Raw genomic sequence first — 17,418 nt, 5'->3', positions numbered from 1 at the left:
CGCTGAGGGTGTGCTCTTGCTATGGCCGTATAAGCGACTCTTTGATAACGGTAAGTTTCGGTGTATTTTCAAGGCAAAAATCATCTGGTTTTCTATTCATACAATGCTGGACTACGAACATGATTTCCAACGCTAATGACTTACACGACTTTTACGACATTCCATACTGGTGGCTCTAGTTTTTTAAATAACAATAAAGCAGTTTTGGAACAGACAGGGCTTGGGATGTTACAAAACCGGGCCACTCTTTGTTTGGACCATAAATGGAGAGCCGTCTAGAAATATAGTCACCGATGATCGAAATGTTGGCTACTTGAATGAACTTCTTAGACGATGACGAGAAGAGTTCAACAGACGAGCGGTACTGTTCCCATGACTCCAACTGACGGGCAGGTACAGCAATGATCCTGAAATTCACGTCAAGTTTTTGCAACTGCATTGAAATGGTTTCTTGGACGCGTACAACTTCTTTAAACATGGCATCTGGACAATTCTTCATTACGGTTAACAAGTGTATGGATGAAGCTTGTGTGGTATTGGTAAGGTCTTCGTGGTTTGATTCCGTCGGAGGATGGTAAGTACGCCCAGCAGATGCCAGTCGCAATGGAATCGGCTCTTCGATAGCATTTTTAGTCAGGAACGCCACCATGGCGGGTAATGAGGAACCGCCAACTAGATGGAAACCGTTCCCTTTTTCAAGACTGCCGTGATCTGGAACTGTAGCTAGACTCAACACTTTTTGGGGATTATTGAAATCAAGACCGCAACCATCAACTATTAATGATCTAACGAAATCGGGTGGTGAAATCAAGTTGTAGCCCTTGCTGATCCAATCGTTGCTGAAATTTCGCATCCAATTCAGTTCAAGCCGAGCAGAAAGACCTCTCATATAGAAAGCTGTAGGACTGTGACTGACAAACTTTACGTCCAGCTTGGTGGAATCATTGGGGCTATGTGCGGATTTCGGAGGAATGAAGGAATACAACTCTCTGCTATCTTCAATGGGTGTTTCAGAATGTAAGCTGTTAGGAAGGCTCAAAGCTCGAGTCACGGCTGTTTCTTCGACATCCCACCATACTTTCGTTAGTTCTTTCAATTGGGTTCTCAATCTTATACCTTCTTGTTTAACTTCTTCAATCTTATTGGGGCGAGTGGTATCTGCAGTATTGGACGCGACTTGCTTCATCAATTGGGTGACTTCAATTCTTCTGGTTTCAAGATCTTCGCGCTGAAGATGGAGTTCGACCATGTGCTTCCATTGTTGAATAAAAGAATCCAGATGAAATGATGATTTTCTCGATGAAAGATTTGTTTGCAATTTCACTAAGTCATCAGTAATCAATCTGTCAATATTGCTCAAATCAGGAGTTAATATTGACACTGCTGCTTTTGATAAATGACCGGGTATGTGCAAGGCAGATACAACTCCTCGAACTAGGAAAAGATAAATGTTTTTATTTGTGATGTTGATGTGAGAAGTAGACAAGATTCTTAGAGCCATGATCAAGTTTTATTCTCTTAGTGTGACTGTGCACTGTTTCTTTAATTCTGGTTCTTGGTCAACATCAATTTTATCACTCATCACTTTAGGGAGAATAGTTTCAATTTTCCTCTTCACAGGCGCCTTGTAATTTCCACCAAGACCTGCAGCCCTTTCCGATTCTTCAATAGTGTAAGGCTCTAACTCTAATGCTTTCAGTCTACGCTTGTGAACTTTAGTCCGATAGTGGTGACTGAGGGAATGCTCGTCAATGAAATATCTTCTGTAGATTGAATAGAATTATATTACAATAATTTAGTGTTTGGATGAAATGACTTACGCGCAGTGTATGCAGTAGTACTGTGCGTTACCAGCTTTCTCAACATCAATTTTCTGAGCAAGAAGGCTTTCAGAATTGTGTTTCAAATCATTATCAATCTGAAAATATACATTATCACAATGAAACTTAAAAGTCAAAATATAATACATTAAATATTAACTATTATATACCTCATCCAGATCTTTAGTACGTCTTTTTCCTTTGTATTTTTTGCGGATGTGTGTTTCTCCACGATGATACTTTTTACGCCTAAAATTGTTTAAATTTTCCTTTAACTTTTATTAAACATTCATTAAAACATTACAATGCGTAATCAATAAATGTATTTTTTACTTGTAAGTCATTGCAGGAAGCTTTACGTCTTTCTACTGTGTAGTACAGGCAGATTCTCTTGCTCACTTGCTCTACAGTCTACAGCTCTACACGTGTGTAGCAAAATGGCTGCAAATTGTATTTAGAGGACTCGACTGTCAGGCACGAGATGGCGTTATATTGACGGTCACCGATACGACAACTAGATGGCGTGTAGGCTTGCATTTTTTTTTTTTTTAAATTAATCACGTAGGCATGTATTTTTTAATCAAAAATAAATAAGCGAACGATTAATCCAACCACAGAGACGTCAAATAATCGAGCACGATCTGATGAAGAAGTTGTGTCAACTCTCTCTGTTTGCCACGGTTTGCCAAAGCTTCGAAAAAACCGTGCGCTTGGTTCCGATAGGTGGCGTTGGGTCTGAAGATAGCTTTAGACAAATTTAATGCTTTGCCTGCCTGCTTACAAAGGAAAGGAAAGAAAATCGGCACGGGACTTGTGACGCGCGGTACGGTGCGCCCACAACAACTGGAACACTCTTGCTGGACTAGCCCGCTCGTGACAGAAAGTTTGCTTCCCATTGATCGGGATCTTCTTACCTGCTGTGTGGTCAAGAAACAAGTGACAAAATATTTGCAGTTAAAGTGTAGTCTGAGAACTTTTCGCCGCCATTTTGCCCTGGCATCCCCAGTGAACATAGTATTCTGCTGCACATACAACAACCAAGCCCCAATACTCTGTGACTCTTGTTCCATCCAAGTGGAATTGGAAAAGCCACTGTGTTGTGTCCACTTGCCAAGTGATTGATCTATTTCCTTGTGAATTCGTCCTTGCTCATAATGGAAGATTACGCCGTGATCCATAGCTGCCCTAGTGTTTCGAACACAAACCGATGCTAAGAAAATCGCGCCCTTGGCATCTCCCCACTCACGGCCCCTCTCACACACGTGCCGATGACAACTCAGTGATCCTCGCGCCTTTTCCTCCTTGCTTTCTGTTTTGTTTTGTTTTGGCGCCCATCGATTTGTTGGTCATTGTCCTCTCGGTACCGTTTAAGAATGCTTTGACGAATGCTTAGAGGATTGTCAACTGAACCCTAACCGTTTAGGTGTGGTGGGCCGGTAACAATAATGGCTGAACATCTCGGCAAAGACGCCAAAACGTATGCCGATGAATATTCGTCTTTTTGCCGGGAACTAAAATCCTTTCATGACATCAGAGGGTAAATAACATGCTTTGCAATTACAAGGACTTGATGATGAGTGTACTCTTCTTGCTTAGTGTGACACAAAGAAAAATTTGATTATAATGCCTATTTTGAGGATTATTTTAACATTTTTGAATTCTGTGTTTTTTTTTTAAGGACGAGTTTCAACAAACTTCCACGTCTCCACGGTCATGAAGTTGATTTATATCTTCTCTACTCACTCGTCACTTCGCACGGCGGATGGGAAAAGGTATTGGTTTCATTATATTGTCAACTTTTGAAAGGCTAAATGCATGACCTCCTTCCAGTATAAACAACTCTATGGTTGCTAGATTAAAATTTTTCAGTTTCAATTCGATATAGGTTTTTATTCTAATATAATTTTGTTTGTTTAAATGTCAAATGATTAGGTGAACGTACACGGCGAATGGGAATCTCTGCTTCCCTACTTTGGCATTCACCGGTTATGCGCCAATGGACCAATTGCTTTGAAGCAAATTTATATAAGGTATATTTCATGATAACAGTCTAAGCATGGCAAATATCAACAGATAAATAATAACCGTTGTTTACGAACAGATACCTGGATGTTTACGAGAGGATACACTTTTTGGGCGAAGAAGTTGATCGACGCGAGTCTGAACATCACGAAGAGGATGACGCCCGCAACCGACGTAAAGCCCTTCGACTTCTTCATGCCACTCCGACGTCTTATAATGCTGCGCAGCACGTTATCCCAGGTTTGACAACTGCTTTACACAATCGATTGCAGTGCATTCAATAACTTTTATTTTGTAGATCACGTGCGAAACACAGCTGGGTTGTCGACTGATGGGATACAGGTTACACCGACTGAGCGAGTGTTCCTCTCCCTTCTATGTCCTCTACCCAACGAGCAAGACTTCGCCATCAATGTTTGCAGTCTTCTTGCAATGGAAAGCCGAAGACCGTTTCCCCTCCATCAGTGTCCCCGCATCGTCGATGCTCTACTAGCACACGCTGGAATCTTTTCGCAAGGTACACCTTACAGAAGTTGCTGTTTTAAGTATACTTTTCTAATTCTATCCCACCTTTCTGGGCTTTGTCTTACAGTTGACATCCGAGATCTATTCACGGATAGTTACCGAAAATTTCGTGGGCAGAACCTCGGCCGATTTTGGCGTGATGTTGTCCCGGATGCTGACATTGTACAATTGTCTGAAGAAGATTTAGTGGTCACACCAGACGATGTTACAGCTGTAGTGGGCCCGTATTGGGATCACCGATCTGTTCATACAGCGTCGAGTGCTATTGGAGAGGCTGATTCATCAAGGACTCTACCGTCAGATCTTCTTCCAGAAGAAAATGGCAGTACATCTGCAACAAACAAAGTGCATCTGGTCGTACGCCCATTAGGTAGTGAGAGACCCATCAGATCAGTGACCTTAAATTCCAGAGGGGACGAACTTGAATCAACATTGATTGAAGAAGGATCAACATTAATTGAGGAAGAGTCTCAGTGTAGTGTCATGTTATACGAAAATGGAACGGGTCCATTGTCAGCCTCAGGATCTGATGTGGTTTCGGCTACTAGTCCGCCAAACGTGGAAAGAGTGCCCAGTTGTGAGCCAAACTTCAAAAATTGTTTGGCAAAATCAGCCAATAGCCCCATAGAACCTGCCAGCGACGTTGCAGTTCCTGGATATTTACAAAATGATGAGAATCTTGTTGCCTCCTTTGCCCAAGACGATTTTGCTGTCGAACCATCTCGGAGTATTCAGCCGACCGACGAAGATTTCGTTTGTGAGGATATTTCTGCTGCTGCTGCGCAGGAATCTTCTCAAGATGCTGAATCGCACACCAAACCAGATTTATCACATGACGGCATCGCTCCACCAATTACCGAGTCCAACGCCGCTTTCGAGTTGGAAACACCTTCACAAGCGGAGACCAATGTGGAGAGGAAAGTCGTTGCTCCCAAAAACAAATTGCCAGTTGCCATTCAAAAACCAGATAATCCACGTGCCATCCGCTATTGGCTGGATCAACGCAGAGCTGCTCGATGTCCCGTCGAACAGCCTCCAATTAAACAGGACGATCCTGTGCTACAATTAGAACCAGAGGAGTTGGATCTATTTCATGTTGGTCGGGATCAAGGTGTTCACGATGCTCTCGGTCAAAGAGTTTTACAGGTTAGAATTTTCTATTTACCTTTGGAAAGTTGCAAATTAAACCTGTTATTCTCGTGTCTTTCATTCAAGGTTCTTAATGTCATTCGCAATTTGAGTTTTGATGATGTCAATTCGGCTGTATTAGCTCAAAGCGAAGCTTGTATGCGACTTCTTCTTTTGGCTGCTCATGCCAGGTGGTCTTGTCTACCACAGTTGGCCTTCGATGCCATATCAAATGTCGCATTAGAGGTAAAGGAGTTTTGTGCTCAAAGTGGAATTTGCGGTTAGATAGCTGACGGCCATTTCTTTGCAGGTCAATTTAAAGGATCCCGCAGATTGTTCGCTGTCGGCCATTCTTTTGGGGACGGTCACACGAGGATTGGAGTCAAACGACCGTTTTATTGTACTCCGTTGTATGGAAACTTTAGGTCGTTTGGCCCAACGCAGTGAAAATGAGCTGCTTTTGATGTCGTCTCTTGATTCTCACGTAGGTTGACTTCGGTCATTCATCCGCACCACGCTTATACACTCATTAATAATTATTATTTTTTAAATGAAGGTTTATGAAAAACTGTGCTCCTATTTAACTATACCTGATGTTGCATTATTAATCTACACATTGGAGTGTGTTTATGCGTTGTCTTCTCTTGGCCAAGCCACTTGCAATGCCTTCCTGCATTGTCAAGGAGCGTTGGATATTTTGATTTCCCTCCTGACTGTCGAGGTAGATATTGTTTGGTTTCGTCCCAACTTCAATCTTTTTACTTGTTATTTATGCATTGATTTCTTTTGATAGGCTCAGAGCTATGGATCTAAAGCAAGGATTCTTATGAACGTAGTTGAGACAGTTGCCGAAGGTGACACGGTGGCCACGCATGCGCAGTTGAATCCAATTCACTGTGTGGTTCGCCCTACCCACTCACACAGCCCAGCACCGAGTGCCCCATCGACTCCGCCGCCGATGCTACTACAGCCTGTTGCCGCTTCTGTTCCGCAATCACCAAACTCTCTCACCAAAATCCTGCCAAGTAGAATTTCATATGCCCCGAAGATGTTTAACAGTTCAACAAAGCTAAAGGGTTATTTCATATTTTTAGAAGCAAATGCCAGTTCTAGGCCCAGCACGCCAACCCAATCGAAACCCATTGTTGCCAGTATCAGTCACACAGAGAAAGAACAAATTGCTATGCAATGGTTAAGGACTACGTTTGAGCCCGTCGTTGGAGCACCAAGTATAGAACAAAACGTGCTGTATAGGCAATATACGGCTGGATGCTCTAGAAATGGACCAAAGCAGGTTTTGGGGATCGTTCAGTTTTTCTCCTGTGTTAGGTATGTTCTCAACGTTAACAACTTTAGTATTCGGTTGAGTGGCGAGACTAATTGACGTCATATTTGTTGGATCAGAGCAACATTTGGTCAAAACGTCGGGCCATTTCGGAAACAAGTTGGCAGTGCCGTCGAATTCTATTTCGAAGGAATGGCGTCAAAGACCGCTTCAACTGCTGTTACGAGTGCCCCGACAAATGCAGTGGTGCGTTCGCCTACACCCACGCCGATTCCTATCGAAGTACCTGGTTCTCCTATACTGAAAGCCCAACTCTGTGCTCCACCAAAAGTCAATAATAGGAAAGAAGCTCCGAAGCAGGCAAGTTTATCGTTTATAGTTGTGGGCTTAGTTACAGCCCAGTCTTCCCCTTTTGTATTTTGTTACAGTCATTCTTATTATCTGGTTACTATTTGAGTTTTATTTTATTTTGTGGTTTTGTTGTTTTTGTTTTGTTTCTAGTCGTTGGCACATCCTCATTTATCTCAAGCGTTAGGTCAAGGTGGTATGTCGCTACCTGAAACGAGTCAGGTTGCGACAACTGGTAGCTCAGTACCACCGTCGTCTTCCTTGATCAAATCCCTCTTGGCCAATAAGGTACCGGACAATAACAGCCAGTCCGCCAATCACGTGGCTACTTTGGGCCTTTCGCCCACTGCGACGGCATTGCCCGGCATGACTAGAATACCTTGCATGAATTCGCACGGTAGTCCCGTTTCTTCTAATCAGATAGTAAATCATCCCCTTTCAGGCGCTATCGTTCTTCAGGTTTGTATTTATTTAATAATCCTTATAACCTCGCCATGAATGTAGTAGATGACTAACATTGAGCATGTTTGCCTTGCATTATGATTTCTTAGTTTCCACTAATTTTAAACGTAAAATATTCTTTGGCTAAACAATTATACGCTACAGGTTGCTCAGAGACAGCAGCAACAGAAACTTCTACAACAGCAACAACAACAACAACCAGCTGCAGTGAATGGTCCATCCAAAGAAAGTCAGACGAATGTCAAAGGCGCACAAGTTACCATTAACACCCCAAAAATGAACGGAGTATGCCCGGAGGTATTTCGAGTAGTAAAAAAAAATGTAGCAATAAAATGAAGATAAATTTCAACCATTTCAACTTCTTTAGATGGAACAAAACTCAGTTGTGACTGAATCCCCTGATGGTAAAGGCAAAGGAATGTTAGCTGATCTGTTGGAACGAGAAGTGAAAAAAGAATCAGTCAACGGTGCTACTACTTTGGCCGGCAAAGAACTTCGTATCAGTGACAATGGACTAGAGTTGATTCAGAATGATCCTCGAAATCGTGTTGCTGTCGACATGGGAGTTGTGGGGATGAACGACTTTGGTGTCGACTTGGGAGATGGCGTTGCTGCCCCGAAAGCTGCTCATCTCATTGCACAGGTTGACGACTCTGGACACGTTCAAATTCATCTAGAGGAAGAAGCGGGCACTGCTGTTTGTAATGGCCAGTCATTATTGGACCAGTTGGAAGCTTGCGAGGTTTCATCGTCCTCCGACGAAATTGTGGCAAGTCAAACGTCGAAAGCGATCAAGCGACCGGCCAGTCCTACGGAAACAAATGACAGTTCTGCTCCGAAAAAACCTACGATGAATCATGTGACTTCAAAGCTCAACGAAAACTCTGGAGGAATTTCCGAAAAACCTTCTGAAATAACTTTAGCCGAACAGAATAAAGATTCGGCTGACAAGAATAAAGAAAAAATCACAATCAATGGAAACGTTAACGGCATTGTCGAGACGACCAACACAATAACAATTAATAGTACAGCAGTAGTACCTCAAATCCAACCAGCCGTGGTTTTGGGGCCGAACACACCTAGGACTTTTCTAATTCTTCAACAGCAAACTCCACAGCAAGCCAGGCTTGGTTTTCCCCAACAGGGCCAGCGCCTGCTATTGGCCATTCAACGCCCAGGTGGAGTGATTCAACACGTTGCTATGCCTGCCAACGTCGTGGCCATAACTTCCAGTCAGTTGCAAGCTAACGGAGCTGTTGTTAGCCTGTCAAGCTCAGGAGGAACCAACAGTGTGACCACTGTACATCAACATTCTTCGGCTAACAGCGGACAAGCGCCGTCTTCGAGTGGTGTTAGTCTCATTGCCAACGGTAGCTGTCTTCCAGTGTCCACGGCTATCCTTTCGTCGTCAGCTCAACCCATCACCGTGACTAGTTCTGTCCCTAGTGTGGTTACAACCTCTTCAATGGAAGGCGTAGTCACTTTCTCCGGTGGAGCCGTCGCCTTTCCAGCCCGACCAACAGAGAATGCATCACGCAGTTCCAGTGTAGCAGAAAGTCATGTTACCATCACACCGGTTCCGGCCTCTTCGATCGTGAACTCTGTAACTTCAACGCCAATCGTAACGACATCACCCACAGCGTCGCCGGCCACCGTTGTACCCACCAATGCCGGCGCAACTCCAGGTTTCAAAAAACGAACTAATAGCATTGAAGCAGCAAAACCCCGCGGGAGACACATGAAAAGCAAATCAACCGACTGTCAACCAGTATCATCTCCCAGTCCACAACCTATCGATCCGTCTTTACAATATCTTTGCGAATGGAAAGAGTGCATGAGGTGAGAGATAGTGCAACTATTTTTTTTAAATCTGAAATGTTTTGCTCATCTTTATCCATTGATTCATTTCAAGGTCATTTAAAACGCCCCACGAAGTTTACGTTCACGCTTGCCAAGTTCACTGTCCAGTTCACGTGGAGGAATTAGGGTGCTTATGGGAACGCTGTGACGGTCTCAAAAGACGGAGATTTTCAATGATGACGCATCTCATGGATCGTCATTGTAACGACGAGGTTGTTTTCCATTCATTTTTTCCCACGTACAGTTAATTCATCTCGTATTGTTGCTTTATTCCCTTTAGATGCAGAGATTGTTAGCAGCACGACGACATCAAATGAATACGCAGGGCAAGACAGACATTCCCGCGCCACAAGCTCCTACTCCTCATCCTGGATATGCACCTCACGCAGCATTGCATGCTATTAAACGACACGCAGTTGAACTGATGAACCAAAAAGAACAGGTAGATTGACAAGTTTTTTTAAATAATAAAAGTAGGAAACGGTAACAGTGTTTTTCTTTATTTCGATTATAGGAAGAAAAAGAAGGGCCAGTAACCAAAAGTATTCGATTGACATCAGCCCTTATTCTCCGTAATATCGCCACACACTCCGCATTGGGAAGGAGGTAATTCGTGTTTTTTTATTTAATTACCTGTTGGCAATTTTTCTGATGTATTTATATTTCTTTTGAAGGAATCTCCAACGTTACGAGAATCATTTAGCGAGTGTTGCCTTGAGCAATGTGGAGTCATCCCGAACTGTAGCGCAAATTTTGTATGAACTAACCCACCAATGCAGCTAGGGATTTCTGGCTTGAAACTCGTATCTGGAATCAATGCGGTTTTTACTGAATTATTTTTTATTATTATTATTTTTTACTGATTTTTGATTCAGAATGCGAATGAAATTACTGATACAAGGGGTCTGACATATCATTCCCAGCTGACGTCACCGACAGTCTAATCTCGTCCCGATTTTTTAATATTTACCTTTGTCTTCGTTATGTTAGCTTTAAAGTGGTTTGCACTTCATCCTTTTCCTTCAGCGCTTATTTCTTTTTTTCAATGTCTTGTGAATGAGTGGTCTGATTTCGAGTTGATGAATTTTGATGTTTCATGTAATCGCTCCTCGTCCGAGTCACATGTGCGACAGAAGTTGATCCCAGAGTTTACACAAAAATCGATTGCGCTGCCTTTTTGTTCTCTCCTTTGAACTTGAAAAAGAAGAACAAGTGTCTTTTCTATTAAAACAAGTTACGAACGATCACACGATCAGAGTCGTTATTTTAGAACATCAATATTTTAAAATACTAGATATCCCTAAAATTAAAGATATGTGATATTTCATCCGCTAGGGGGCACTGTTAGTCGGGTTTCACACAAAATATTGTCAATCGAAGAAATTTAGAAGACGAAATTCTTTTGACTTGTAGGTGGTTATATAACAGACTTGATGCAGATGGAACAACGTACTTCGAAGGAAGGATAGCGATAGCTTTAAAAAATCGCTTATACCTTTTTGGATTTGAAATAAGGTAAAAGTTTTTTTTTTTTTGTTTCTCTTGTTTACAAGTATGGGTCGTTGAAGAACTCCCGCTCTAAAGTTTACCCAAGCAGACCTACCCCTTAGAAGTATGGGTAATCGAAAAATTCCGATAATGTCAAACCAATGATCAAATTTGAAAGCATGATCATCGTATGTTTTTTTTTCTATTATTATTATTATGATCTGTCTAGTTGTAGTTCTCGTATAATCGCGTGGAGGCTTTTAATCGACGTGTGCCAGCACTAAAAATACGATGTCGGAGATGGACGCAAGTAATCCGAAGGTAGGTTATTTAGAACTGGGTTTAACAAACGAAAAGAACTATGAATTACACCCTGCTGAGAAGAGCATTGGAACAGCAGTAAAGGAATTTTGAAGTAGGGAGAAAAATCGTGGGAAAACCGAGTGGCTTTTGATGCTGTTCTCGCCCCCTGCTATGGGAAACATGAAATTCATCAAATCTGGAAAGGTTACTGACAAAAAGCTGATGTTTGCTTAGCAAGTTATTTTAGTACAAAACCATGTTATTTTTATTGCCTTGTTTTCTATACTAAATTTTGTTTTGATAAAGCCGATCGATAATATTCAAAATTACAAAAGCAGCTCGATTTCGGTTCTTCAACGAAAACAAAAATCGAAGCATAGAATTTTCTCAACAGCTTCGATTTGGGTGTCATCTCTATTTGCCAACGCAGTCAACTGTTACCAATGTTGTTTACTGGCCGTCTAGCCCACTTTATGATGTAGTCAGCCTCAGCGAACCGCATTATTTATTCGTGCTGCTACAGGAATTTGTCTCATCCAGACTGAGACTGCTCTAAATCTTAAAGTTTATGGACACAAATAAATCGGATTTGATGTACGTCTTATCATATAGGCCTATCATACGTCGCATCCAATCCTTTTTTATTTAATGATTTCATAAGAAATAAATCACAATTATTATTTTAATTGATTGCTAATGAACGGCTTTGTTATAAGAACCCAATTTCGTAACAAACAGTAACCAGTTACAAGTTTAAACTGTGTAGAAAGATATAACAAGAAAAACCTTGCAGAATAATTTTTATTTTAGATTTAACGTATCACACATTCACGTACATAAATATTGTACATTATACAACAAACTTTATGAATATTGGTCGATTTACACATTTTACAATTGGCATAATACAGCAGAAATCGGCAAAAAGAATTTTTGAAAGCTGAAAGAAAACAACTGAAATTTAGATCAGGAAGCGCTTGATGAACGCTAGTTGACATTGTTGAAATAGCAGAGGATAAAAGTACATTTTCAGATTTTTCAAGGTAGTATTGGACAAAAGAGCCAATTAGATCTTTTAATGCCTGACTAGTATCACAAAGTTGTCCTTCCACTATTAGTCGCAACGTAATCAGCATACAAGCTTCGAAATCGAATTCTTGGAACATTTCTTTCAAGCACAGGTTATTCAAGGACCTTAGGGCATTAAAGCGGCACTCAACCGTCAATGGTTAAATATCATCTTGAACAAGGAGGATCCAGACAGAAAAACATAAACAATTTTTGGGGCCAAATTTATTAGCTAAGGATTTCAAGTGTTGACGGTGATGTAGTGTTGAATATAATCGCCGATAGGAATCCGCAACTTTGTACCCGGATAAGGTTTGCATGAAGCACAAAAAGCCACCAGTTATCAGCCGCTGCACTCCTTCCATCGTCGCGTATGATTTAATTTGCCAATCCGAGGAGATGAAAGAAAATTGCTTTTTAGCGAGGGCGGAGGGACAGAAACTGGACATTTCAATCCCATTTCGTAGAGAATGGCCCAAGGGAGACATCATAAATGCCATTTACTTTTTAAGCTGAAATAGAGCCTGCGCGAACCCTATTAAAATTTTTTGGCTTCCCAATCTTAAACGGTAGTCGCTTGATCCTTGGGGTAGGTACCGTTCCATCTCGTTCTCCATCCTTCTTTTTGTAGATGGGATCCTTATTTCTTCCGCTGACCTTTTATTTTGTTGTTTTGATCCCATATAGTCCCAATCAATTGCCTGTTTCCAGTGATGATTTATGACTCTTTCTTAACTGAAACGGATTTGCCGTTTTCACAATAAACAGGTCAGAATTCTTATTTCTTCTGTCCGATCCACGTGTACTTGTTGGCTGGCAGATCTTTCAAAATCCAGTGAAAGAGGAGGTGGTAATTAGAAACGGAATTCTAAAGCAATGAAACGGAACTGTTTCCTGTAAGAATGGCTCTGCTATAGTTGGTTTCATGTCTGTTTTCAGTTTCAGCTCAGGCATGCGAATAGTTTATCCATCACCGTTTCATGTTGGATGTCGTCCTTTTTTGGTTGTAGAATACGCGGTATTGGAAAATTCGATATGAGTTGTTATCACGTACACCAAGGGCAGAGTTTTAGGAGCCATAAAGAGATTGGCACTTGGCCACTTGGTCCAGCACTTGCTCAATTCGATAGTTGAGGGTCTTGATGCTCTTCTCCGGAAGGAAAGGTAAAAAGTCCACAACTGATTGATCGCGAGTTTTCAACATGTCACGCAGTAAATGTCCGACATTTTTCTGCGATTGCAACTGCCGCAGCGACTCGACTGTCGTTCGTCTGAAAACGCAGAGCGACTCGAGGAGGCTCTTGTGGTAGATGTCGTACTTGTCCAGCAGGCGGTAGCCGTGCAACAGGCCACTTTCGTTGTCTAAAAAGACGAGTAAACCCGTTCGGGAATCGCGTGCCAGATTGTGAGCGGGCGAATCCATCATGGCCGGATTCCACTGCATGTTGTACAGATTGTTGACCATCCTATCCAGATTGGCTGTCAGGTAGTCAAAGATCAAAAGATCAGACCACTGGGCCAACGTTATCAACTCGCTGCGGTCGACCTTCTCTTGTAGCCTGTGGTGCTGCACGTCCAACGGATTCAGATGCCGATCGCGCCCTCGAAACTGAACAGGAATGTAGGCCGGCTCCAAATCATTCAAAAACTGCGTGTGGACAACTGGTCGGTTTTCCGTCCACTGCGCTTGGCTGAGAGACGATTGGACGTTCATCCATTGGCGCTCTCGTGGTCGGACCAGACCCACAGACGACGGTGGCAAATTGCGTAAGCCGAGTAAGCGGCTCAGGTAGAAGCTGAAGATTTCGCCCTGGATCTGGTCGTAGTTTTGGCGGTAGCGGCAACACGACTGTCTGCCATTTTCAAATGTCACGAGTCGATTTTGCATTCGGCCGCATCCCTCCTCGACACGTTGAACTGAACTCTGGTGGCTAAAGTCGCGCCACTCTTTTGCGTTTAGTTCGTCGAAACCTGTTGGGAGACTGTCCTCCACTTCTTGTGACCAGAAGATACCTTTGACAGCTTCCCCCAAAACAGTCGTCGTCAGACTGCGTCCGTCTTCATTGGCGGCAGGTAGAGAAGTCCAGGCCGTTTGCGGTTGAACGAAACTGACGACATCGACCGTTGCTGCTGCTGCTGCATCTTCTTCTTCGGTTGTTGAGTTCACATCCGTCAGATTGGACTTTAAGTCAAGCGTTTTACGACGAGTCGACTGCCTTTCTTTTTCCTTTTTACTCAAATGAGTTTTCATCTTCAAGGGTGACATGCGGACGGGAATACTTGACGTGTTTCCCTTGCTGGTCAAGTTGAGGGGCCCATCAGCGATGGTAGGAGATGAGTCTTGAACGATGGACCACGGAGTCATCACAGCTGTGCTGTTGTTGTTGATTTCGTTGACGAAAGGAGATGAGCCGTAGAGGACAGGCAGCAGAGCGACACCAACTCCAACACCCAGTGCAAATGCCAGACATGTGGTAAGAAAACAAAGCCACTTGGAGGTCCGACGATTGCCGGCTACGTGTCGGTACGATTGGCCGCCAAATGCGTCACCATTTTCCGCCGTACCCGCAGTCATGGGGCCGTGCGACACGCAATGAACGGACAGTGAAGGACGAGGGCATTCCATTTCATAAAATGAGCACGTCCCACGCATTCGCCAGCTGGTAGTCAAACAATGATGTGAGAGCATCGCTTCAAATAACACATCAATTGTCGAATCTTTGGTAGGTGGTGCACATAATCACAAACACAAACCTATTGCAGAATCGATTGTCATTGAAACTGTAATTGCTAATGTTGCTTGTCACTCAGGGAAGTGCACTTTTGAACTGACTTTTTTCTTCTGTCACTTTTGCGCCAGGAAACAGCCAAACGTCAACTAATAGAAACAAATCAACAAGTACACCACGAGAATCAGTACAATCAATTGTTGAGTATTAGCGAGATATGCCCATCAGTGTAGGACATCCACTCCGACTGACTTTGAGACTCGTTCTGACTTGAACAACAGACAGGCCCAAAGTATATACAGCAGGTAAGCCATCACCTGGTCAGGTTTCCTGCTCCGTTGTTGGAGCCAATAAACGACCATCTAGCACCTCCCACTCTGACTCTGTGCTTCTCAAAGTGAAATACCTCTGGCAACGAACGATGTGTCGGTGCTCTGCCTCGTCGTCCCTATAAGCCCCTCCTAAGGCACCTGGAATAGCGAGTATCAACATGTAAATGAAAGAGGCAAATCCGAGGGGCATCTCCTCTTCTCTCGCGTGTCTCCTCCCATGCACATGCGCTATTTCTTTCATTCTTTCCTTTCGTTATATGCCGATTACGAATTCAAGAAATAAAGAAAACATCGCGCAAACATTCTTAAGATTTGCCTTTCCACACGTTTTCCTATTTCCGATTCCGAAGCAATTTTTACTTTGCCCCCAAAAGGTTTTAAATATTATAGGGGTTGACGACTCGGATTGATGTAGAAAATTCTATCAAGCGGGGACGGTGGAGAATAATTGGAACTGAAAAAATGTTGAAGAAATCCAATTCAAAGGAAAAGAAAACTTTAAGATTGGAAAATGCCGCTATCAGCTGCCTTCCTAGTCTTCTCCCCCTACATGTCTTTCATCCATTCAAAGTAGAAAAAATTTATTTCTATAACTGCAGGGGTAGTCGCGGTCATTTAGGAATGCGAAACCTATAGGCTATGGGAAAAAGGAATAATGAAACAGCCTCGACCGATAATCACCATCATATACAGGCCTACCGCACATTGCGTGTAATTCATCGTTTGCCGATTCCATGAGCATTACTGAGGATTACACTCAAGACACCAATTGGAACAGAAAAAAAATATTTAAACGGGGGAAATTCGAGTCGGAAATAAACTAGATATTCAAAATAATTTCAATTTGCCGCATTTTCTGAAATCAGAGCGTGGCGGTTTGCAACACAATACACGTCACATGACTTGACTACAGCATGTGGAAATAACTTTGACTTCTCATACGGTCTGTACAAGACAAACTATTTACTTGGGACCGGAAATCTTTCTTCTTTTGTTAGGGAGATGGGGGGAGATGAGGATAGGATCTCGGATGGAACGGGCACGTCGAATGCTGAAAAGAGAAGAATGAAAGGTCAGATTTGACCTTTCGTGCCGTGGAGTCAAAGAAAATGTCTGGTGGTCACACAAACCAGTAAACCCAGGTCCATATGAAGATAAAGAAAAAAGAAAAAGAAAAAAAAAGAGAGTTGCTTTTCCCAAACATTTTCCCAAGCATTCGTGGGATTCCATTCTCCCCTGGATATCTTGTCATCCGACTACTTATCAATTCCGCTCGAGAAATATTTCCCTTTGCTTCTCGTAATAATGAAACTCTCGTATCACCGGTAGACTGTGAGCTGTAGTATTTAAAAAATACCAACCAAAGACCGACAGTACTTTAACTCTTTACTCAAGTTAGATACTTCAAGTTCTTCAGTCTACTACCATATAACAAAATAACATGTATATTTTTTTTTATGAGATCACTACTTACTAATTATACTATACAGTTACTGCCTATATGACTGATGCAATTAGTCAGCTTTGTTATACAGCTTCCATAAATAAGTGATAAAACGGGATAAAAGAAGGTTTGCTACTGGCTACTGCGTGGTCCGGCGTGTACCCTATAGTATTTTCGCTGCCTTCAGTGGTTCTAGCTGGCCTGGAGCCTTTAACACGTTCAGTTTTAAGTGGAAAGGGGAAAAGGACATTTATGTATTTATTGCGGTCGTAAGGTGCCAAGGTATCACTATCATTTATACTTTATGGGGCTACAACCAAGTAGCGCCGTTTATACGTTAACTTTAACGGAAAACGTAAAATGTAGGCTACATTAAAGGACATTTTTGAAGGGTACGAATTTTTAAAAACAGATAAAGCTAACGTTTCAAAAATCCACTAAACGTAACATAATTGCAAGTTAAATCCTTTAGGTGGTATCTTTAGGTATATTAGGCTAGTGTTATTAATTAACTTGCCGGTTGGAATTCGAACTCGATGACCTGCATAATAGATATCACCGTGATTCACGGTGCCTCTCGCTGCTGCTTCCATCTTAGGCTTAT

The 17,418-nt window shown here is 42.4% G+C and overlaps 4 protein-coding genes across 6 annotated transcripts; 1 reads left to right on the top strand and 3 right to left on the bottom strand.

Moving 5' to 3' along the window:
• Positions 1-45: 45 nt before the first annotated feature.
• LOC124201730 (zinc finger protein 593 homolog) lies at positions 46-2,473 on the bottom strand. The gene is made up of 4 exons (XM_046597924.1): positions 2,154-2,473; positions 1,991-2,069; positions 1,821-1,918; positions 46-1,763 (listed from the first exon to the last, which is right to left on the bottom strand). Exons 1-4 carry the CDS (start codon positions 2,162-2,164, stop codon positions 1,511-1,513), a joined length of 441 nt encoding a protein of 146 aa, XP_046453880.1. The 5' UTR covers positions 2,165-2,473; the 3' UTR covers positions 46-1,510.
• LOC124201658 (serine--tRNA ligase, mitochondrial-like) lies at positions 176-1,501 on the bottom strand. The gene has a single exon (XM_046597821.1). It carries the CDS (start codon positions 1,499-1,501, stop codon positions 176-178), a length of 1,326 nt encoding a protein of 441 aa, XP_046453777.1.
• A 567-nt stretch (positions 2,474-3,040) lies between the features above and the next one.
• Positions 3,041-10,697, top strand: LOC124201725 (AT-rich interactive domain-containing protein 2-like). 3 transcript variants are annotated; one of them, XM_046597909.1, is made up of 20 exons: positions 3,041-3,180; positions 3,244-3,357; positions 3,499-3,592; positions 3,753-3,850; positions 3,922-4,082; positions 4,141-4,359; positions 4,435-5,513; positions 5,583-5,741; positions 5,806-5,979; positions 6,052-6,216; positions 6,289-6,520; positions 6,590-6,824; positions 6,900-7,140; positions 7,282-7,587; positions 7,735-7,887; positions 7,958-9,429; positions 9,503-9,662; positions 9,731-9,892; positions 9,965-10,056; positions 10,125-10,697. In XM_046597909.1, the coding sequence occupies exons 2-20, from the start codon at positions 3,266-3,268 to the stop codon at positions 10,231-10,233; spliced, it is 5,403 nt and encodes a 1,800-aa protein (XP_046453865.1). In that variant the 5' UTR covers positions 3,041-3,180; positions 3,244-3,265; the 3' UTR covers positions 10,234-10,697. The 3 variants fall into 3 exon arrangements, with proteins under 3 accessions (XP_046453865.1, XP_046453866.1, XP_046453867.1); XM_046597910.1 differs by lacking the exon at positions 3,041-3,180 and having other exon boundaries at positions 3,250-3,357; positions 7,282-7,416; XM_046597911.1 differs by lacking the exons at positions 3,041-3,180; positions 7,282-7,587 and having other exon boundaries at positions 3,250-3,357.
• Positions 10,698-10,867: 170 nt separating this feature from the next.
• On the bottom strand, positions 10,868-16,747 carry LOC124201726 (extracellular serine/threonine protein kinase four-jointed-like). Its single transcript, XM_046597912.1, has one exon. The coding sequence runs from the start codon at positions 14,996-14,998 to the stop codon at positions 13,379-13,381; it is 1,620 nt and encodes a 539-aa protein (XP_046453868.1). The 5' UTR covers positions 14,999-16,747; the 3' UTR covers positions 10,868-13,378.
• Between the last annotated feature and the right edge of the window lie 671 nt (positions 16,748-17,418).

Source organism: Daphnia pulex, chromosome 9, assembly GCF_021134715.1.
Source record: "Daphnia pulex isolate KAP4 chromosome 9, ASM2113471v1".
NCBI lineage: Eukaryota > Metazoa > Arthropoda > Branchiopoda > Diplostraca > Daphniidae > Daphnia > Daphnia pulex.
This window is presented reverse-complemented; position numbering and strand designations above follow the sequence as displayed.

What these genes read in the sequence shown, in the direction of transcription:
- LOC124201658 (XM_046597821.1), bottom strand. Translation starts at nt 1,501, where the DNA reads ATGGCTCTAAGAATCTTGTCTACTTCTCACATCAACATCACAAATAAA.
- LOC124201726 (XM_046597912.1), bottom strand. Translation starts at nt 14,998, where the DNA reads ATGCTCTCACATCATTGTTTGACTACCAGCTGGCGAATGCGTGGGACG.
- LOC124201730 (XM_046597924.1), bottom strand. An exon ending in GTACTAAAGATCTGGATGAG is followed by an intron (nt 1,919 to 1,990) that starts GTATATAATAGT and finishes GTATATTTTCAG; the next exon opens with ATTGATAATGATTTGAAACA. An exon ending in TACTACTGCATACACTGCGC is followed by an intron (nt 1,764 to 1,820) that starts GTAAGTCATTTC and finishes TTCAATCTACAG; the next exon opens with AAGATATTTCATTGACGAGC.
- LOC124201725 (XM_046597909.1), top strand. Translation starts at nt 3,266, where the DNA reads ATGGCTGAACATCTCGGCAAAGACGCCAAAACGTATGCCGATGAATAT. An exon ending in ATCGTCATTGTAACGACGAG is followed by an intron (nt 9,663 to 9,730) that starts GTTGTTTTCCAT and finishes TATTCCCTTTAG; the next exon opens with ATGCAGAGATTGTTAGCAGC. An exon ending in CACTCCGCATTGGGAAGGAG is followed by an intron (nt 10,057 to 10,124) that starts GTAATTCGTGTT and finishes TTTCTTTTGAAG; the next exon opens with GAATCTCCAACGTTACGAGA.